Below are 21,919 nucleotides of genomic sequence, written 5' to 3'. Positions count from 1 at the left end.
AGCTCTAGTACATGTGAAGCAACCTGCTCTAACCCAACTTATAAATGGACTAACTTAGGGTATGTTTGCTAACCATACTATTCTCAGAAATAATTTATGTTAAAAAATGATTCTTTTTTATTCCCTGCCCAAGAATAATTTTAAGCATTTAAAAACGTTTGGTAAGTGCCCAAAATTTTTATTCTTGGAATAGAAAAAGAACATAAATGCATTTGGCAACTGCACAAAATTTCTTTTTATTAATAATATTTTAATAATATTTTGAATTTTTTAATATTTCTTTCTTTTTATTTTTCTTCTTCCCCTTCCTTGGCCATGGCCAGGGCCGGCGAGGATGTCGTGGCCCTCGCCAGATCTGGCAAGGGCTGGACCCTCGTCGCCGCTCTCGCCGGATCTGGCAAGGGCTGGACCCTTGCCGCCGTCCTCACCAAATCCGGCAAGGGTGGCTAGCAGCCTAGGCGAGGGCGGTGGCGAGGGTTGCCCACGCCAGATCCGACGAGGGCGGCCCTCGCCCTCGCCGGTGGCCGACGACCGGCCGCAGGCCAAGAAGAAGAAGAAAAAAAATTTCTTTTCCATTTCTTATTCTTATTCCCAAAATCAAGAAGTAACTTTTTTTTACTTCTTGATTCTGTTCCAAAACTGATTCTGGGAACAAAAAATTTACTAAACGAATTTCTGTTCCAAAACTGATTCTGAGAACAAAATAATAGAATCAGTTACTATTTGGCCAGTTACCAAACACAGCCTTAGACATTCTTACTCTTTCTCGTTTCCTTTATCTCTTCCAACGAGTTTCTCAATCAAGAATCCGAGATATTTGATATTTGGGTCTTTGGATGCTGCTTCGCACTCGTTCTCTAAGTTAAAAGCGACGTATCGCATTGCATCTTATGCCTTAATCAACCAAATATAATGGGGAGGAAATATACTCTTTCGAAAAAAGCCCATGAATGATGATAAAGCACGCGATAGCCAACCAATCTTTGCGTAACATCAGTGGTTTTCGATTGGCTTTGGCACTTCACCTCAAGGAAAAAGAGAAGACAGCTACGTTTGGTCGCACGGCGTCCCCAGCCTTTCATGTGGCTTGTGTCTGTCCCTTTATGCCTAATAATGATGCTGTGGACTTGTCCGCTTTGTCCTAATGCCCAAGACATGCTAAACCCTGAAAATTGCTGTGCTATGACCATTCGCATCGAGCATGAATAGGAGCAGGAAATTATCCACATTGCGCCGACACATAGCTAATTACGTCCTTCTTTTTTGATAGCTCTTGCTCGTAAAGATTCAATCCCGATTCATATCCATGCTTGCTTCTGCATTTGCTTTGATTGTGATTAGTCAAAACCCCGGTAAGTAATTACAAAAGCGGTAATTCAAGGCAAATGGACACCAGTTTAGCAGAAAAATTGCTGAACCCATTCTCTTTCACAAAGGGACAAGCATATACAATCCTTCTTCACTGCACTAAAATTTTAACTAGCTACTTGAGAATTACACTGGGATGTAAGCTACACTGGACGATATTTCCTCCTATACTTACTGGAATTGAAAAAGAAAAAATTCCATGTACTTGGAACTATCTAAGAGAACATACATCCTCAATTTAAGTTAGCAGAAGCTCCAGCACATTTTGGAGCTCGTTAATGGAGGTCGGTCCTCTGCTTGCCTGAACCAAGAAATCAATCTGTCCGAGCATGGCCCAAGATATAAGCATTTCGACTCCAAGACAAGCCAGCGACCCCATTTCTGGACAAGATCCGGTGCAGTTGACCCTACGCTGAAAACTGACCGAAATGGCAGACAATTGCTTCAATCAATCAGACCAGCCAGCATGATACCATGGTGAACCTCCCCCACCATTTTCTTTCAAGTATCAACTCCAACCACAAATCAGGATATGCCCTATCTCAATCTTCTTTTAAAGGGGCATGCATAAGGAAGAGCTCCTAATTTAGGCCCCACAACTCAAGCACAATCATCCATTATAACCCAACGATATCCAGAGACGGGCTCTCGGAATGCAGTATGTATTGCACGTCTTTTCAGGGCTGCCTGGCATGACCTTTCAGATTTAAGGAATCAATAGCGAATTAAGCAAGCAATCCAAGTAGCCCACCTCGACCACTTGCAGATTCCTAGCTGGATTATGATCACTACCGATGAATTGTTGACACCTGTCGTAGCCAACTTGGATTACTATACACTGAAAATATGCTCGATGAGTCCTGAACCTGAACCAGCTGACACCAATCATTTGAACATGCAGAACAAGGTGTTGTCTACCAAAGATAGACTAAGGACATGAACAAGCCAATTTAAGGGCTACTCATAATGCTCCAAGGAACTTTTAGAAAAGCCACTCAAAATCTCAATGAGGGACTGGCAACCCATAATTGAGAAAGGATCTGATCCTTCCATCCCAACCAGCGGTCACAATAACTAATCCCCATGCGTGGGCATTCGATGTGCTCTGGCAAGAACTCCTCAGAAACTTGGACTGGGTTTTGTGCATAGCATGTGATGGTGCCCATGGGCTAGAAGTGGGAAGCTTCTCCTCGGGCCAAGTGGCGGAGCCCTTGGGAAAAGACTCCAATAAAAATTCAGGGCCCTGGGAGAAACAAGCTGGTGAGGATGAGAGAGCTTCCAGTAACTTCCCAACCAAGTCATCCAACTTCAATCCATCGGGTGAATTACTGTAATTGAACCCACACCATGGTATTGCCACCGATGCATTAGAGGAGAAACGTTCACAAGATCTGATGACTTTAGCCTCAGAAGGAACGAGCCCTTTTTGATCAAGGCACTTCCAGATATATACACTTGAGTCCTCAGATGCTGAAATGATATGCTTCCCATCCAACGTCAAAGATGCAAAGTTTTGATTACCAGCCCCACGGCAACCTGCAATCAGCAGAGCATTTCAAGATCTCATGATTAGAACTCAATGATCATAGATGAACGAACTACTACTGTAAGACTTCAAAGGCGAGAAGGAATAATCTTGCATCCAACATTTACAACAACTCTGTTCTGTTTTAACAAAAGCTTAGGAAGTACCAACTAAAACAGATCTGTCAGATATGCAATGAGACATAAATCTGTTATGAGGCTCCTAGAGAGACAAGCAAACATAATCAGGAATGACGAATAAATAAAATACTAAAAAGAAACAGAAAAAACATACCTCTGTATCTGCTGATTATATTAATTCCATCTAGAATTCTTATCTGTGAATCCGCGGAGGTAACCATTACCTTGCTTGAATCGTGCGGGAAAAACTGGATGGAATCACAAGACAGATTTCAACACAATCCCACAAAATGCAATAAACAGAATGAACCAGAAGCAGCAAGGAAGCAAGCATCACTACCTCAAACCCCGTTATCCTTTTACAAAGCGACTTCTTCTTACTGCATAGAAATATATCATCCTCCAGCTGTAAATGATTATCTGAACCAAACAGACATAATTATCTCATCAAGCAACAGTCTACTGTGAAACGATGGGACCAAAAGGCACCATAAATAACAACTCCATCATAATGCAGCAAGACTAGAGCAATTTCATTATCCCCAGGCTAAAATAAAACTTATCAGCGGACCATTGATGGGATTGAAAAGGACAAAAAAAGAAAAGCCAAAAGAGCCAAACTGCACTACCCTCAATCAACACTTTAAGCTACCACTTATTAGTTCACAAAATTTGCCTGAGCAAAGAAGGAGAAAAGAGTTCTGGCAAGAAAAAACAAAATAATAGAAGGGGAAAAGAGGGGTTAAACAAGATACTGCCTGCCATGCCAAACTTGATGAAAGAATGAAAAAGCATTAGTAATTAAGAGGATGTACCTGACACGCTGTAAAAGCGGCAACTTCCCGACATGCACCCAACAATCATCCCCTGTTAAGATGGAACATTTTTTTGCAGGAATTTCTCACCTCTATATCCCAAATTTCTCATTTCTTCGATATAAGAGAGAGAGAGAGAGAGAGAGAGAGAGCTCTATACCTGTCCATCTGGACGATAAGAAACAGCAGTCACAATTTCTCTAACATCAGTCCAGTCAACAACTTGGCAATCATGAACCGCCCATATGCGCACTTTGCCATCTATTGAACCACTTATGAAGTAGTTATTGTCCACAGGATTGAACTGAACACTAGTTACTGTACCATACAAGCAACAAAAAAAATGAAAAGACGGCCTGAGTCTTTGTTTCGAACAAAAGAGAGGAAATCAAGAGTATTGGCCAAGTAGGGACAATGCCCAGACCGAGTAGATTTAGGAAAACGCGGTACATCAAGGTGCTCACCATAACTTGTATGCTTAAAGACTCTGAGGCAGTTGTCAGACCCTACTTGCCACAGACGAACGGTATTGTCCATGGAAGAGGAAAGCAGATACTGTACCATCAATCAAAGAATGAGTTAAAGATAAATTTTTCCAACTATTGTCTTTCAATCATGACTGCATACAATTGCTTACATTATCGCTCGACCACGAAAGGTCCAATATTTTGCCTTTGTGCCCCCGGAACTCGTGTAATGGCTTCTCCAAAATCCGGAAAACTTTTGGAGGGAAAATGACACATGCGGAATCTGATGTCTTCCTCAAACTCCTTGGTTTGCCCATTTTCTCTTTCTCGGCATAGAGTGGAGTTAATTCAGAGACATGATTCACAGTGAAATATACACATGATGGGTCCATTTCAGGAATGTCTAGATCATCAGATCTGTCGTCCTCCACCACTTGCCATATTTTCACGAGCTTGTCCTCACTAGCACTTGCAAGGAACCGCCCATCAGGACTGAATTTCATCTTTGAAATAGCACCACTGTGAGCCTGAAAGTCTTGCCCCATGAACAATGCCGACAATTCCTTCAATCGCTTCCTACAATGCCGAACCTTCACCCTCCGAACCCTCAGACCTTCTAATGCCTCATTTTTGCTGGAGCACACTTCTACCTGCCTATCCATGACACAAGTCACGGAACGCAATTTAGTAAGCCACCTCTTTCTAAGTTTCTTCGTAACCTCCTTCTTGCCATTTGCTTCTGCAGGTTCACTCTCCTCAAACTGGTTTGCTAGTGGAGATGAACCAGTTTTGCTCTCAGTCTCTTTGACCCTATCTAACCAATTTGATCCCATATCCTGACCTTCACTCATCTTGACATCCAGATCATGTACATAACCGTCCCTTGCCCCATCCCCATTCCCTGCTCTACATATAAAATTTTCCTCCCCCATAACTAACTCTCTTGCCCATTCTGAATTATCACTAGACGAAGACGACTCTGAAGATCTACTGGAACAAAGCTCGTCCTTGAAACCCGAGTTCCTCAACACGGCCCCACTACTCCCTTTAACTCTATCCACATCCTTCGGCAGATCCCTACCTACATCTGCTGAGCTTTGACAGGCAACGGAATCTGAACGGACACCCATCCAGTTCAAGAATTTAGTCCGCCGCTCTTCTACACTGCAGGGGCTATGCATCCAAACATCATACGCGAAAGTTGTGGAGGCACTGTCACCAAGGACATGACGAGAACCAGCAATCTCGACACCACAAAGGCGATCGCCATGTACATTGTCTGTGAACGAAATTTCTTCGCGGGCATCGAAAAATTGATAATCTTCCTCTTCCCCGGAGCTCTCCATCGTTCTTCGAGTTCAACCCATGAAACCCCCCACCTCCAAATAGCCCCTTAAATACCCAAGGCCAACGTGCTGTGATCAGGAACCCCCCACAGACAAGCCAACCAGCAAGACTAGAAAAAAGAAAGAGAAAAAAAAAAACACAGGGCACAGATCCCAGCATTAGTATAAGCAGTAGAAATATATTAAGCCCAGCAATTCTGATCTCCTCCCATTATTAAAAAAACAAAACTCAATAAGATCCAACATAGATCCCAACCCAGACCCATTGAACCTAGTCCCCCCACGCCGCGAAAAAGCCGCAATTATACGCAAAACTCGGGCAATAAAGAATCACCCGCGAACAGAGTATGTGCAGCAAACTAGGGTGTATGTACCCAGCACCCCTCGGACCGCGAGGATCAAGAAACCCAGTACCCGGAATCGAACATGGCAGAATTGCAAACGAAGAAAGAAATCCAGAACCCGAAAGAAACAAAGAAAAGAAGCAAGCGAGCGAGCAAGCAAGAATGTCAAACCACATAACGAAGATGAAATGCCGTTCCCAGAGCGAGACGGAAAGGAGATTTTTCCCTCACCCGAGCCTGCCCCACCGTCAAGGCGTCCCCTCGGGAGCGAGGAGGGCGCGGATCGAAGCGCCCATTGGCGTTTCTCCTGGGAGCTTTTCCGGGACTCGCTCGCTCTTGCGCTCTCTCTCCCTCTCGGTCTGCGTCTGTGGAGGAAGCAGGAAGAGACACTGAACGAAAACCAATGGACATAAAAAAATGTATATATATATATATATATTTATTATTTTTTTGTTTTTTTGTTTTTTTTGGGGATTTAAAAGGAGGAAAGGAAACGAGAGGGGGGAGGGGCAAATAAGGAAAACGGGGAATTAAAAATACCTTGATTTTCGTGAACGGGTTGGCCCGAGAAACGAGATTTCGCGAGTAGATGTTTTGTGTTTTCGTGTCCGGCTCTCGATATTTTTACCATATGTCATGAAAAAGGTCGTCTTGCTTTTTTGTTTCTTAAAACGACGTCATTAATGCTAAATCCCTTTTCTTGATTTTATTTTTTTTTTGGTCGAGAATTTCCTTTCTTGATCATGTAATGAGATATATTAGCAAGCGTTCCGAAGAGAGAAAATAACACGAATAATCACTGACTTTTAGCTTAACGGATAATGTCGTCCATGAACTTTTAATTTATTGAGTATGGTCCCCGAACTTTAGCCCGAAGCGCAATTTATTCAATATGGTTCCCGAACTTTTAATACACGTTCAATATAATCCTTAGAATATATGAAAATATTCAATATTGTCCTTCTATTAATTCAAGTCTAGGGATTAATATTGAATATTATCATATAATCTGAGGAATGGGTTGAATATCTACCGAAATTTTGGGAGACCACATTAAACAGATTGAAAGTTCATGGACGACATTGCAAGATAGGCTGAAGTTCAAGAATCACATTGAATAAATTAAAAATTCAAGAACGGGATTAAGTAAAAGTTGATAGACCATCTGTATAATCATCCCTTCTACAAATTAGTAATTTTGTGCAAGTTTTTTTACTTTCGACTCTTTTTTAAACCAAGAAAACTAAATTACGGTATAAAAACATTGGCACATGGGTTTATGCATTTTCTTAATAACGCGAAATATTCAAACATTTTTATAATTTTTCGAAACAATGTTTTTGAATGATTCCGTTTCCCTTCGTATGCTCTTGCTCGAAGGCACCGAAAAAAGTATGCTCTATTGTGTTTTAAGGATGTAAAAACGGTAAATCAGCTTTGCCTGCTCGAAAATCTGGAGCGACATCATATTTAGTATCCCATGCTCCATTGGTTAGTTAAGATGTCGCGGATTCAAACCGGATATATTGTCCGGCGTGTGAATTTTATATCTCGTATAAGTAAATCGTCACGAATTAAAATGCGTCGCATCACTCGAGAGATTAATTATTTCAGTCGTAAGATCTTTAGTGTATCTAACTCCATATCCTTTCATATTACTTTCCTTTATTTTTCAAAATTCCCCTTTACAGTTTTGCCTAATGCAATTACCTTCCCAATCAGGCCGCTCAACTAAGATATAACAATACATATGTGAAACTATATACTAATTACTAACTACAATATGGCCTTTTTCCTTCAACCAAAAAAAGAGAAAAAGAAAGCATGTTTATCATATTTAACTTCAAGTGTTTCAACACTCAAGAAAGACGGCAAGGAAGAGCCAAATCTTATTGAAATAAAGCTATAATTATTATTACATACGATATGAGCCGAGGTGAGAGTAGTATGGCATTTAGATTAGAAATTCTCGTCGTGATTTATTTCAATCGTATAAGATATAGGTCAAAAGCCACCAGAAATTCTAAACTATGACTGCTTTCACACATTTATCCTGATTTTTTCGTGACATCGAGAATTCCAAGCTTGTACCCATGTGGCACATTTATCCTCCGTCAAAATTCTGTCAATTAGAACCGTTAAAAAGCCGCTTGCATGGACCCCAGAAGGTAAACGGTATTAACATGGCGCTCACGTGGTTTAAGTGAAATAAGAACGGCGTTGTTTTTGGCTGAGAAACCATCTAACGGAACCTTAACGGAGAGTAAATGTATCACGTGGATACAAGTTTCGGGTTCCATGTCACAAAAAAAAGTTTAGAGTAAACGTGTCACGATAATAATTTGGGATTTTTGATGTCACAAAAAAAAAATTCCAGAGTGAATATGTCGCAATAGACATAGTGTTGGGGGCTTTTTGCGGCTTTTTCCCTATAATATATATGCATTGCACGGTGCGCGAGCGCGCACACATATCAGTACACGTTCATCTAAATCATTTTTTTTCCTCGACATGCGAATAGTTGAAAATTCGAAACTATATTCTCTCTTTAATAGTTTTGGACCACGGCAATATGTTAAGGCAACTTTACGAATGCGGAAGTGGAAGCGGAAGTGGCTAAGGCTCCGTTCGTTTGGCGGAAAATATTCTCCCGGAAAATATTTTCCGGGTTTTCCGGTGTTCGGGGGGCGGAAAACGTTTTCCGTGGGAAAATATTTTCCTTCCCCCCCTCACAAAATAGCCTAAGTCTACGGAAAATGACTTCCGCTTCTTAAAAAACGGAAATCATTTTCCGGAGCTTCTTCTTCTTCTTCACTAAGGTCGCCGGTCGCCGCAGCCGCCAGCCGCCGCCGCCGGTCGCCGGCGAAAAATATTTTTCGAAACTTTTTCATATTGGTCGCCAAACACCGGAAAATTATGTTCCGAAAAAATATTTTTCAGAAAAATGACTTTCGGGAAAATATTTTCCGCCAAACGAACGTAGCCCGAGAGAAGAGACAAAACTGTGGAATTGGACTGCGAGATGAGATCAGCAAGTGGGTGGGCACGACGAACTTTTGCTCCCCACTAAGCAAAAAAGCAAAAGCGAGCTCCTTCTCCTCCTAGGGTCAAAGCGTCAAAAACGTTGACTCCGAACTCGGCGTTGAATGGAGATGGAGATGGATGGGGATGAGTACATGTACGTAGGCGTGCATTAAGGAGAGGTTAGTCACTTAATTACGAGGTATAATTCCGGATCTTTTTTTTTTAGTTTGTCATGCTCTAACTCTTCCCTCTCCCTCTCGGACTTATACTCTGCCTCTTTGCAGAGCGTAAAAGTCGAACCCCGCATCCGAAACTAAATATTCCCGCTCCTTACAATCTATTACCGCCGGGTCGCGTTCCTAGTGGGTAGGTATGGTGCCGGATTAATCGAGCCAATTATTAGCCGCTCTCTTCGTAAACCATGTTAGCCCAATTATCGCGTGTGTTCATAAAAATCAGACATTCGGTGTCTGAAAATTCATGGCGACGCGGAGGAGGCGGGAAAATCGAGCTTTTAAGTGGCGAGTTCGAATTATCGGAAAATTGACGGGGCCGACGAAGTTCCGATCTTATGTTAGCCGAAGAAGATTTCGGCGAATCTATTAGTTTTCACGGAAAACTCGAGATTTGGAAAACATTTTCCGAAGAAACGATTGCTTATATCGCTTATAAAAATGAACGAATAAAGGGTCCTTATCAATAATGAAAATATTTTTCTTTTACTAATTTTTATAAACAATATAACCGATCATTTTTCGAAAAATATTTTCGGAAATCTTGAATTTTCCATAAAACAAAACCCACCACAATTTTTCATTGACAGTTTTGTCCCCGGGGATTTCCAAATAATACCCAAAATGACCCGCCCTGTCAAGTCAAAGCTTTCTCGTCGTCTTTTTCCAGGGCATGGGCTGGGACGTCTCGCCCATCCACATCGTCCCGAAACAATCAATCATCGGGTCCTCGTTTCACGTTCGTGTCGCGCGCCAACATCGATAGGACGCTAAATCAATTTCCGATTTGCCAGGACATAACGTTATCGATTATCAACATCGCTCGGTATGCCGTCTAGCGAAAACGCTCGGTCGGTCGGCGATACCCCCGTCGGCGTCGGCGCTTTAATATCGGCGCCATGTTGCGACGTATGTCCATCGTGGGGCGTTACACAATAGAGCCGACGAAATGCTCGGCGGACCGCGAACGGCAGATGCGATCGATAGATCGATTATCGTCTTGCTTGGAAATGATTAGCCACGTAATGCTCACGACTGATCCCGGGGAATCGATCACTTTCGTGTTGGTCTTGTGACCAGGAAAAAAGTTTGGGGATGAAATAGTTCGATCACGGCAGCCGGGGGGCTAGCAGACACCGACCCCACTTCAATAATGATGATGTTTCGAACCGTCGGCCATGGCTTTACCACAGTTTTCCGAGGTAGTGGGCGTTATGGTAATTTGAATACGTGGGTGCTTAATATCGGCGCGACATTGCGACATACATCCATCGTGGAGCATTATTCAACGGAGCGACGAAACGCTCGGCGGACCACAAATGACACACGCGATTGACAGATCGATTATCATTTTGTTTGGAAATGATTAGCCACGTAATCCTCACCAATGATCATCGGGAATCGATCGCTTCGTGTCTTTAATTGGGACCTGGGAAAAAAGTTTGGGAGGTCGAATAGCCAGATCGCGACAGCCGGGGCGCCAGCAGACACCGACCCCACTTCGATGTTGATGATTTTTCGGACCGTCGGCCGGGACTTTATCGCAATAATCCGAGGTCGGCGTTAAGTTAATTGGAATACGTGGGAGCTTTCGAATCGGGTTAATCATTAGTGCTAATTAAGTCAAGGGGCCAAAGGGATTATGCCACCATTAGAGCCATACAAAGAACAAGTTAATAAAGTCGAAAGGGTGAATAATTAGCACTTTGTTCCCGACTAATCCGACCAATTGCTTTCACCATGTCTCTCCAAACTCTTTCTCTCTCTCTCTCTTTCTTCTCTGGTCTTAAGTTGATAATGAAATCGACTCGATTAAGCTCCTAAAAGTCAGCAAAACAAACCAAAGAGACGAATATCTCGCCTTTCTTTACATGCTGCTTTTATGACGTCACGGGGGTGATGCGGAGACATCATAATACGAACTTGAGAGGAAATGTGCACCCGGATTTATGGTACAAGTTCGAAAGAAAGGGCCTAAGCCAAGAGAGATCGATACACGATCCACGAGTATCGAAGGGAAATTTCCGTTTTAATAATCTCAGTCGGACCGGCTCAACTCTACTTCCGGTCTTTGACATGGTTTTCTGGCCCGTATAACTTGTTGATTCCGAATCCAATTTGATATTCGGGAAATTTTTTTGAAATATTGAGGAAAACTGGACTGAAAACAACTCTTAGGGTCCGTCTATTTGAAGGAAAACTATTTTCGAGAAATTATTTGCTAATTTCCGGTATCTGGATGACAAAAAACTAACCGATTTACGGAAAAAAATTTCCAATAACCGAAAACAACAAGTTTAGATCGGTGAAAAAAACAAGTTTTCACTTTGACAAGAAGGAAATCATCCACCAAACAGATGAAAATTAACCAATTTCCTCTAAAACGATCTTCATGGAAAATGTGAAATAAACGCATTCTTAATTGCGGTTACCGTAATATCTGAACCAGCTTCTTCTTGGCATTACCTTAGAGAGAGAGAGAGAGAGAGAGAGAGAGAGAGAGAGAGGGGGAGAGTAATTAAATAAGGTTAAGATCGAATGTTAACCCAAATTAGGGTCGCGTTCTTCCTCTTGGTGCTGCCTCGAGCGATGCTATTCTTTGTCGGCAAAGGCGCATGGAGCAACGGCGAACCCATCATCGTTTTTCCCATGTCCTTTTTGGTTGTGTAAGATAATTGATCAAATCACGTCGATTTCTCGGGTAAAATCGGGTCATGTCAGTGTGCCCAAAAAAAAAAAAAAATTTTTTTGCACATCTTTGTCGACGTTTTTCAAAGGACGAAAGGGATGTTGGTTGCTTTCGCCCGAACGACAAGAAGATGGGTTTTGCTAGCCACCTGAGCAAATGCATCTTAACTCCCAACAACTGGTCATCACCTCTTCAATAGAGGAGGACAACTCACCCACAAGACCAGAGAAAACCCTAGTTTCGAAATAACGAAGAAGACATGTGCCTTACTATGGTACTGAGGTTACGATAATTATCTCCTTAATTGTTATGACCGACGCGAAAATGCGAGCGGATGAAACGATTCGAGTACGAAATAAATTTGGGAATTAAGAACCGAACACGAGCGGGTTTGCGTGTTCTGTCAGCAGTTTGGCCAATTCATGGGAAGAGATCGACGAGATGGTTCCGCTGTAATCGACAGATACGAGAATACAATCGCTCAAGCATACTCACTTATATAAGTGTTTTCAAATCCTAGATCAATCCCGAGCAAGAAACGAGTTTTCTCGCACTCTTGACACTCTTGGATGACGGGTCTTAATCCTCTATATGTGTCGCGAGTTTCACACATTTTAAGCACGCACGTTATGCACACCAGACCAATCTCAAATATTTATATGCAAAAACCTATGAGCCATTCCTATTGACCACAGACTTCAACTTCAATAAGTCAAAAACAGTAAGTGGAAAATTAATTTGTCCTTTTTGCATCACTATTTTGCTAGCAAGAGTTCAATTTGGACTTTCTTAATGGGGCTGGGTATCCTTGCACGTCAATTATGGGTCTGAATTCAAAGCAATTGAGATTAATTTCAAACCATAATCAACAATAATTAAATCATCTTTGCTGAGGCCCCGATGACCAGCGGAGGGAAGAAGACGAATAGGAAAAACAAGAAGATAGAAAAAAAAAGAAAAAAAAAAGAAAAAATTTAGAAAACTTAGAAGGAATTGCAAAAATCGTCCACATTAGCATCAATCGTGCCACGTAAGACAGTCGTCACTGACTGAACTTTCACATTAATTACCGATTTCTGACAAAAAATTGGCCAAATGGATTGCATTGAAAAACCGTCAAAAGGTTAAGCCAACATTTTTTGTCGAATTAAAAAGTTTAGGATTGAATTACCGATTATACTATAGGTACAGGACCGTTTGGACAATTTTTCTTGTGTCTTTTTCATTTACTTGATCCGAGGCCGCAAACCATGTGACTGGACCTACTTTTATGGATGCCGATGATATAAATAACACAATGATGAAGCTAGCTTTAGGGGAATTAAGACCTTGGCGATGCTGTCGTGTCTTTGGCACGACAAAAATGGGAATTCATTGGTGGGCGTAAGCCTCAAGCTAAAGCTCAAATCGCACCTCATCTTTGGAATAAGAATGATAGGAGTGTCGACTTTCCATATATACTTTCGGACAAGAACCCGCCACATGTTCAAGGATTTACATCTTCAAAGATTATAAGCAACATGTACCTCGGTACTTAGGTTACATACTTTCTTCACCATATAAGTTGAAATGGTCGTTTCACACCGACTCCGTTCATCGAACACCAACTCGTTCTTCTTCTTCTTCTTCTTCTTCTTCTTTTTTAACCGAATCGAACATGGGTTTCGCGAAAAAGGGTCGTTTCCACTGTCGGCACACGGAATAATTATCTATTTAACCCTAAATTCAGTATGCCTTCTTTTGAAAGCAACAAATCTTATCCTTTTGGTATAATCCACGCCCTCCCAAGATTCTAGCCTTAATAATCTGTCTTCGCATATTCGGAGTACTTCGTTCCTGTTCGTGCTGCAATGCTTTTGCTCGATCATACCAGCACCAGATTCTCGATCCCCACGGTTGACTTCCCTTTGATTTTTCTTTTTTCCTCCTTTTCCCTCTTCTAAATTTATTTTTCGGGAACCGCCCACTTCTTTCTTTCTTTTTATCTCCTTTTAAAAAAATATCACATGAATTTTTTTTTTTTAGGGTTTGCGGATCCCCTCTTCACACTGATAAACTCACCAGACCAGGGGCTGTTTCTAACCAATTGGGGCTGTATGTGCCTGTCCATTAAGGCGGCGGGCTGCCAGATTGTGTTCCTTATTTTAACGTGCCGGTACCCGCATGCCCAACTCCCTAATCTCTCCCTGTATGTTTGTATAGCTACAGTAATTAACAGTGACTGCTACAATACTTTGTTACAGTATTTTGCTACAGTACAATGCTACAGTACTTTTACTACAACCAACCATTCGTCTAACAGTTAATGAGAATCCTCATCGGGGCTGTAAAGGAGGATATAATCAATATAAATTTGGACATTAGCCAAGATAGATCGGAAAATTCTGCACATGACTTTATGGAATAATGAAGGAATATCCTCTTGCTGGTGCGGATGAGATTTCAGACGAAGCAGTTTTACCTCTTGCTTAGGAGGTTTCCTCCTTTCCCTTTCCTAAATTTATTTTCCGGGTACCCCCACTTCCTTCTTCTTTCCTTTTTATCACCTTTTAAAAAAAATTTCGAGATTGCATTATCGCGAAGATTTTCTTCTAGGGTTTGCGGGTCCCCTCTTCACCACCCCCTACGTTCTTTCTCCTCTTTCTTTATGAATCCACCGTTTTCGTCTTATCCCCTCTCTCTCTCTCTCTCTCTCTCTCTCTCTACGAAGGGTTCATACAGGCCACATGAATGTCCCTAATCTACTCCACAAAGTTGGCAGCCGACACCATTAAAGAAATGGCCGATGCGATGAAGAGAAGAGGAGGTGCGATTCGCTTCCATTTTCCGCAGGTTGATTGATGAACAGTGACTCTTCGGTAACATGTTCCAACCAAACATTGGACAGCGCTCCCTTCAGTCAGTGACCTAGCGTTATTCGAGTCGGAAAAAAAAGCTTTGTTTGTTCTGAACTGGGTGGAGACAAATCTAGCTTTCTGTTCATTAATATATATCTGCTGTGGATATCTACCTCTTAAGTCAAGCCTTATCGTCGGATACTGCGGGAGATGGGAGCTTTAGGAATAATACCCTTTTTTCCATCCCATGTCATCATCTCTTGGAGGGCTTGTCGAGAGGTCGATTTGGATGCTCCAGATTTTGTGTCTAAATCGCGACGTCTAATCTGTCAAAATAAACTCTCGCATTCATCAGTTTACGGACGCATGGAGCTTTTATCTGATGCGGGTGAGTGGAGCGGCTTGCATGCATCCGTTTAACATTCGATTGAACTGACAGTTTAAAGAGAGTATCTTGTTACTTAAAAAAAAAAAGATAATAAGACGGGACGTGTATAATGTAAGATTAGAAAGAGAGGCAATTGAAAGGTATATCAAAACCACTTAAGAAGTTCCACTCACATCTGGGATTCCAATGTTTACGTGGAAGGTAGAACTTAGGTTCGTTATGGGTCACGAGATAAAAAAAACTATCCAGAAGATCATAGGTAAGAGTATTTTTGCTAATGTTATCTCAAAAACGGAAAGTAACTAACCTACAAAGTTCGGGGGATCGGGTTGAATGCGTTGAATGCGACACATTCGGTGTCCATATCACAATAGTTCTCAAGGGCCGCAATTTGTATGGGCTAAATTAAGCTCGGGCCTTTGACTTAATATAGGTGGCTCTAATCCAGAGCAGCTTGCGCGTGACCGGTAGGGTCCAAATTTGCGATCTACAATCCTTAAATAAAAATGCCCGCGTCGTCTCAATCGACTGCGCCAACTAGGAGGGATTGTATCCCTAAAAAGAAGAGACGGGGACCAAGCACATGCATGCATGCTCGAACCCAAGGACTACCTTCTTCCAAAGCTATGATAAAAACTACACGAAAGCTGGCGCTCTTGGGGGGGTACTCTCAATGCATTGAATACGTCCATCAATCGACAGTCGGCCGATAGACAGCTTGAAACAGTTGACTTTCCGGAGATTGCCCACATCTGTTTAGGGCGAAGTGCCACTCCCATTCCTATTTTTAGACAAGAATTCATTGTGGGCACGGATGCTCCTCATCTACAAAGGCAAAAAAGGAAAAAAAGCATGCCTTGCAAGATGCAGAACTACAAGTTTAAGTTTAGAGAGAGAGAGAGATCTTTTGATATCGACGTGTAAAGCGAGTCGAGCCTAGCACATACCACGGTTGGATGCGTCCTATGGCCAAACACATGCTTGATATGGCATTGTGGTCCACTTCATGACTCGAAACATGTGATGATGTTAGTTTGAAAGGCCTGAATGCCTCGTACTATAGGAAAACGCGGTATTTTAAACGGGAATTAGAGAGTTCGAATACTTTAGACCCGATTAAGTGCTGATACCAGGATTGTAAATTCTTGCTTGGGCCCATCCGTGATCAAAGAAACCGAAAGCTTCCACATAAGACTGATCGGACTCGGGCGGGCGGCCGGACCGAAAAGGAAAAATTTAACTTCTTGAGCCCAGATAGGCCTAGTCAAACGCCATGCCCAATATCGCCTCTATCGACACCATCTCTTCTCGTTATTCTGTGTGCTTCTCTAACCCATTTTCGCATTACCATATTCACCGAGTCCCATCATCTGTTTTAACTAATGGGGTTACATTACATAATGTATAGAATCTTTCGCGTGTAAAGATCCGATTTAACCGGAGGAGATTTCCAAAGAAACATGTGATTACATGCTTTTGCGGTTCTTTTCTTGAACAGTTCTTTAGGAACTAAACCGTGGTGCCTAACATGTGTTGGTGGTGGTGGTGGTGGTGGTGGTGGTGGTGCTTGGAGACTACTGCTGGTTTGCCACTAAAAAGGAGGTGGTGGGGTTGATGGGTGCATTTGCCTGCAGTGCTCTGTTTAATGTGATGAGTGCCCACTGCCCACTAACTCATACCCGACTCGTTTGTCCTTTAACCATTTGGGACCTTTTGTCACTCTGTTTCTCGCGAAAGTGTTCCTTTCCTGTTGCGCATTTTTGAATCGGGAAAAGATGCTGCAGAAACATTGAAGAATTTGAACCTACGTCACGTCATTGATACACGAATTTATTGGTTTACCTAGGTAGAAACTAGAGTAATCGCGGAACGGATAACGTACGATAGCTTTTATCGCTTAGGACTCGTTCACATGAAACGAAACGACCAAGTAAACCGCGTAGAACTTTTTAACGACCATGCTCTTTTTTCTTGTACAGTTACTAGATGTTACCGAGTGTTCACAGGATTGTAACCAGCAGCCCATGATTTCCAGCATTTTGTCCCGAACGAACCAACAGCAATTATGGAGCCGCACAGAGTTCTGCAAAACAAAAGGACTCTGCTGTCATTTTGGGCCAAGACAAACAGGAGATCTAGAGCGAAGGGCAAGCGCAAGAGGGCTCATAGTCAATGGGATCTGATCTTCTGATTTAATCAAAAGTCTCTCAGAGTGACATAATATCACCTGCATTCCGCCACCGGCACCATGCAACACCCAAACTCCCAAAAGAAAAAACAGAGCACATTTGATTTCTGAAGATCCTAACTTCAATTTGGACCACCAGTTCTTTTTCGCTGCGACATTCGGATCGAAATCGGACGGCGAACGCTGGCCACTTTCAATTCCACAGCAACAACAAAATCGAATGGGACCATCTCCATCTCAAAGTGGGGTCATGGCTTTCTGATGTACGATCAGATCCAATGGCAAATGCTAATAACAGCCTACGTCCGTGCTTGCGAGTTTGCTTCTGCCAGCTACGTATTTTGTACAAATTTGGTTTTTATGGGTAAGTCGCCCATCTCTAGGACCACCCTATAAGAGGAGCGCTGGGTTTGAACCCAATCAGGGTGGTCCAAAATTTGATCAATAATCATCATCATGAGAAAGAGAGGACAGGAAAGTGCTTCAGTGGACTGACAGTCACTTTTGTACAACTCAATTACTGATGCATGAATGAATCACATCGCCATTCCCAACCTAGGAATCCAACGAGTCCCTTCACTGAATTTTCTCCATCCACAGCAACGATAAGTAGACTGCATCTTCTCTTGTTGGGCCAAGAACTTGAGCAACTGTAGGAATGACCATGACCAGTTTTCGACAAAAGATCAGCCCAGATTCATTACTGGTGAAGTTGATAGTTCGGCCCATAATGTGGCGCAGTCATTGGGGCCGACATGGCCAGGCAATTCCCAGCTATTGATTGCCCTAGACCGTGGACTTGAGAATAAAGTTGGTCTGTAACTCATTGGTTCTAACTTGTATGTTGCAATTCTGATCTCACATCATGAGGTACAATGGTACACTCACATGCACTAGCTACAATATTTTCCTTCAGTGATCAAGTTGCCACTAACATTTTTCCGCAATCGACCACCTGTGTGTATTTAGTTCAGGACCAAGTTTAGAAGGGCCTCAACGTTGTCCCCTAACAGCATCATGATCACAGATTGCAGAGCAGTGGAAATTGATAGAGAATTTAGGCAACTGCAATGGTTCCATTGTTTGCTGCGTGACATACACCTGTTAATGTCCGGTTCAACTTTGGACATGCTGTGTTTAGTTTCGATACAAAGTGAGGTAAAACGATCTCAAGATAGCCTGAATAATGATTCCCATGCATAGTCATGATGTGACTGAGCTAATCCACTGTGAGGATGGACAGAACGCATACAACAGTCAAATGGAAGAAACCGGTCTGACCAAAAAGGTCCTCATTTCTCTTGCCATTGATTTATCAGTGTTGAGATTGTGAATTGATAAACAACAGGTGGAGTTGTGCCTTGTGTTGTGTGTGCATACAATTGGCTTGTTAGTTGTCAATTCTTCCTACATCTTATGACAGAGAACAACGGCAGCAGAGGCTAGACAAAATGTTCAGTTGGGTATTCATGCTCATGTCCATTGTAATCATAGTACAATCGCTCCCCCTTCGATATATCTCTGTTAGCAACCAGTAGCACCCGACACTCCCCATCAACATCGAATCTCACGCACTTGAGGTTCTGCTTCTTTTTCCCTTCCCTGCATCAAAATGGAGTTTATTAGAATAGTTATGCCGTAAGAGATATATTGCCGACCAGTAATGGACTTACGGAGTATGGTTGTTAATGCCATTGATGAATCGAGCTATGTTGGCGCACTTATCTGGGCAGATGACAAGGCTTCTTGAAGGATTTGAAGCAGAAAGCAGTGTCATCATGCTATCCCCATCGTCATGTTCCCGATTCTTCAAGTAATCCACATCACCAGTATACTCTGTTATGATAGTTAGATCCTTGATGAATCTATCAGCCTCGACAGTAAACCTGACATTTAATTTAAGTATTCTGCTGTGAGTAGCAAGCATCGAGAAAAACTACCACGTCGAAAGGAACAGACATCAAATTGGCAATGAATGTAAACAAGAAGTATGCTCTCACCCCTCTTGAGGATCGAACACAACCATGAGCGGCGGCCATTCCCCCCTTCCCATCATGCTCTTGCACAAATTCAAGGTTTCAACATCTTCCTTTGGCAAGACCTGGAATGTGCAAGTTTTTACTATGGATTGCCGAACATGAAAGTACTCTACGCATTGTGAAAATAAAAGCAACACAACATAAATCCCACATAGCATAATCACTTGAAGACCAAAATTCTCAAGTATGTCCAGAAGTTCAATAATTGTTGACCAGCAGGAATTTGCACAGAAAATGCTTAACAGCAGCCAAGGATTAGTCAACTTGCTTTGTATAGTATTTCCCTTGATTTATTGTTGCTTTATTGGGAAAAGTTTTCATTGCAGATCAGCAATACAATTCAGGTTTCTTGTCTAAAGTCGGGTTTATGAAGACTCGCATTGCACGATTGCATCAAATCTCTTCCTAAAATAGCTAGTCAACGAGTTACCTGCATCCCTCCCTGTTCAAATGCTGCTTGGTTGGCCGATCTCTGCGCCATGCCAGGCACGTAAGTAAGCTCATTACTGAACTCAGCTCCAGTAGCTGTTAATGCCGTTGCCAGTGAAGCCATTTGTTTCAATCTCCTAATAGGATCCTCACTCGGATTGAACGGAAGCAATTTCCTCTTTTTCTTCGACACCACTAAGCTGCTGCTTCGCTTACGCTTCTTATGGGTATCTTAAAAGCAAATGGAAGAAGATGCCAAAATATCAGTGAATCATGAGACAGGGCCGCCAGTGCGTGCAGAAGAACACAGAGCGAGATGTAAAACATCCTCTTACCATGAATTGACTTTTGGCTCGCTTCCTTTGTCGTCTGGATGCGAAAGAAGTCGATGATTTTGGTCTGAACAAGAGGAAAGGCTGCATCAAAACAATCATATTAGAAACGCACAAGGGTTTGCAAAAACGAGATTGATGGCAATGAATGAGCAGAGATTTCTGTATCCGGTCATTTCGAGGATGAAGAGAAGCCATCTACATAACCCATCAATTATTCATTTTTGGTCATTCATAGAGCCTACAGGAATACTAAAGAGAACCGAATCGCTCCAACTCAATGCATCCACGTCCTTTTTCAGTTGTCATTCTAGCGGTTGAAAATTGAAAGAGGACAATCACATAGTTTCAATTCAGGGTCTACTGAAGAGATGGTATTAGGGGCATCTCATCAGTTCTTAGCTAACAACAAGTAAAGAGAACCATCAGTCGATCTGTATATCTATCAATCCGACCACCAAGGCGATTCAAAAGGAAAAATGCGCATCACATCCAGCTGGAATCAACCTGAGCAAGATCTTAATAAAATACCCATCAAATCTTCGAGAGCTAAGCAACCAATTCCACGAATCGGACACGACTGAGAATCGCCCGACATCAACCCCAGAAAAAACACAGACCTCAAGAAGCCAGCCAAGCCAAACCCAGATCAAAACAACGAACAAGACCGACCCTGAATCAGATCAAGCAAGCGACAAAAAAATCGAGCTAAAGCAACGAAAGCCAAAGAACATACATTTGAGATGCTTGCGCTTGGCGCAAGCGGGACAAAACCACGACCCTTTGGGCACGGCCACGAGGACCGGCCGGAGGCAGAACAGGTGGTACCCTCGGTCGCACCCGTCGCAGAGGAGCAGCTCCTCGCCGGAATCTCCCGACCCGCACCTCTCGCACCGCACGTCGCCGTAGCGGTCGCCGCCGCCGCCGCCGCCGTCGTCCTCCTCGAACGGGGGTCGAGAGCGCGGCTTCGGCGCCCGGGTCCGGCGACCCAGCAGCGTCTTGGTCGTCGTCGTCGTCGATGGAGACATGATCGTCGGTGAGCTCGAAGAACGCGAGCGAACGAGAGACAGAGACAGAGACGGAGACAGAGAGAGGTGGCCGTACAGTGAGCGCGGTCGAGGGGCATGGGGGTCATTTTAAGCCCGCGAGGTTTCGCGCGGAAATTGCTGTTTTGGCGCCACTTTGCGGGATTCGGTAAATAACGAGCGAGCCGAGTGGCGCCAATGCCCGGCCGTCCGGGCTCCCGGGTCGGGCCACGGGCCGTGGGCTCAGCCCATATAGGGATTGCATCGCACTTCCTTTCCCTTCTACGCCTTAGCTCCTCAAGGCCCATTTGATTCGCATGACCTTTTTCGTTTTCGTGTTGTAGCCATTTATTCGGTTTCTGCTATGCTCTACGTGCTAATTATAAGGATTATGAAGAGTGGAGATTGATTCGTAAAATTTCGATTTTCTCTTTATTCTAGAACTAGATTGAACGTAGCCACGATTATCGATCTATTACTTCAATAATACTCATACCCGCCCATTTAACCCAAATCCAACTCAATCCAACCATTTGGCTAGCTCGAGGCGGGTCTAAGTTAGGTCATATATGGGTTAGTAAAATTGAAGGGTAAGCGATTTCAGGGTTGATCCAAGTTTCACCTGAAGCCTACCATGTCAGGATCGGTTCCTAATTTTTGAAACCTGGAACCTACTCTGTAGTCTCTGGAATCGAACGGTTTCAGGGTTAGTTCCATAGTCTACTCAGGA

At 42.9% G+C, this 21,919-nt stretch overlaps 2 protein-coding genes across 6 annotated transcripts; both read right to left on the bottom strand.

Annotated features, from left to right (window-relative positions):
- Positions 1–1,396: 1,396 nt before the first annotated feature.
- On the bottom strand, positions 1,397–6,387 carry LOC115680733 (uncharacterized). Of its 5 annotated transcripts, none has more exons than XM_030604565.2 (8): positions 6,177–6,387; positions 4,486–5,771; positions 4,313–4,403; positions 4,009–4,166; positions 3,849–3,900; positions 3,374–3,453; positions 3,188–3,281; positions 1,397–2,904 (listed from the first exon to the last, which is right to left on the bottom strand). In XM_030604565.2, exons 2-8 carry the CDS (start codon positions 5,659–5,661, stop codon positions 2,372–2,374), a joined length of 2,184 nt encoding a protein of 727 aa, XP_030460425.1. In that variant the 5' UTR covers positions 5,662–5,771; positions 6,177–6,387; the 3' UTR covers positions 1,397–2,371. The 5 variants fall into 5 exon arrangements, with proteins under 5 accessions (XP_030460425.1, XP_030460424.1, XP_056159626.1 ...); XM_030604564.1 differs by having other exon boundaries at positions 6,237–6,387; XM_056303651.1 differs by having other exon boundaries at positions 6,252–6,387.
- Positions 6,388–18,626: 12,239 nt separating this feature from the next.
- On the bottom strand, positions 18,627–21,279 carry LOC115680615 (histone-lysine N-methyltransferase ATXR6). The gene is made up of 6 exons (XM_030604432.2): positions 20,901–21,279; positions 20,168–20,248; positions 19,834–20,063; positions 19,365–19,465; positions 19,038–19,250; positions 18,627–18,966 (listed from the first exon to the last, which is right to left on the bottom strand). Exons 1-6 carry the CDS (start codon positions 21,190–21,192, stop codon positions 18,807–18,809), a joined length of 1,077 nt encoding a protein of 358 aa, XP_030460292.1. The 5' UTR covers positions 21,193–21,279; the 3' UTR covers positions 18,627–18,806.
- Positions 21,280–21,919: the final 640 nt, after the last annotated feature.

This window comes from Syzygium oleosum, unplaced genomic scaffold (genome assembly GCF_021117445.2).
Source record: "Syzygium oleosum isolate NSW1041296 unplaced genomic scaffold, Sole_v2.1 Sole_v2.28, whole genome shotgun sequence".
NCBI lineage: Eukaryota > Viridiplantae > Streptophyta > Magnoliopsida > Myrtales > Myrtaceae > Syzygium > Syzygium oleosum.
The sequence above is the reverse complement of the archived record's forward strand: the minus strand, read 5'-3'. Positions and strand labels throughout refer to the sequence as shown.

Excerpts from the sequence above, each read along its gene's own strand:
- LOC115680733 (XM_030604565.2), bottom strand. The coding sequence starts at position 5,661 with ATGGAGAGCTCCGGGGAAGAGGAAGATTATCAATTTTTCGATGCCCGC. Across the intron at positions 3,454-3,848 it reads CCGCTTTTACAGCGTGTCAG|ATAATCATTTACAGCTGGAG; the intron begins GTACATCCTCTT and ends TGTTTGGTTCAG. Across the intron at positions 3,282-3,373 it reads AAAGGATAACGGGGTTTGAG|TTTTTCCCGCACGATTCAAG; the intron begins GTAGTGATGCTT and ends GATTCCATCCAG.
- LOC115680615 (XM_030604432.2), bottom strand. The coding sequence starts at position 21,192 with ATGTCTCCATCGACGACGACGACGACCAAGACGCTGCTGGGTCGCCGG. Across the intron at positions 20,249-20,900 it reads CAAGCGCAAGCATCTCAAAT|CCTTTCCTCTTGTTCAGACC; the intron begins GTATGTTCTTTG and ends GTTTTGATGCAG. Across the intron at positions 19,466-19,833 it reads TTGAACAGGGAGGGATGCAG|GTCTTGCCAAAGGAAGATGT; the intron begins GTAACTCGTTGA and ends TGCACATTCCAG.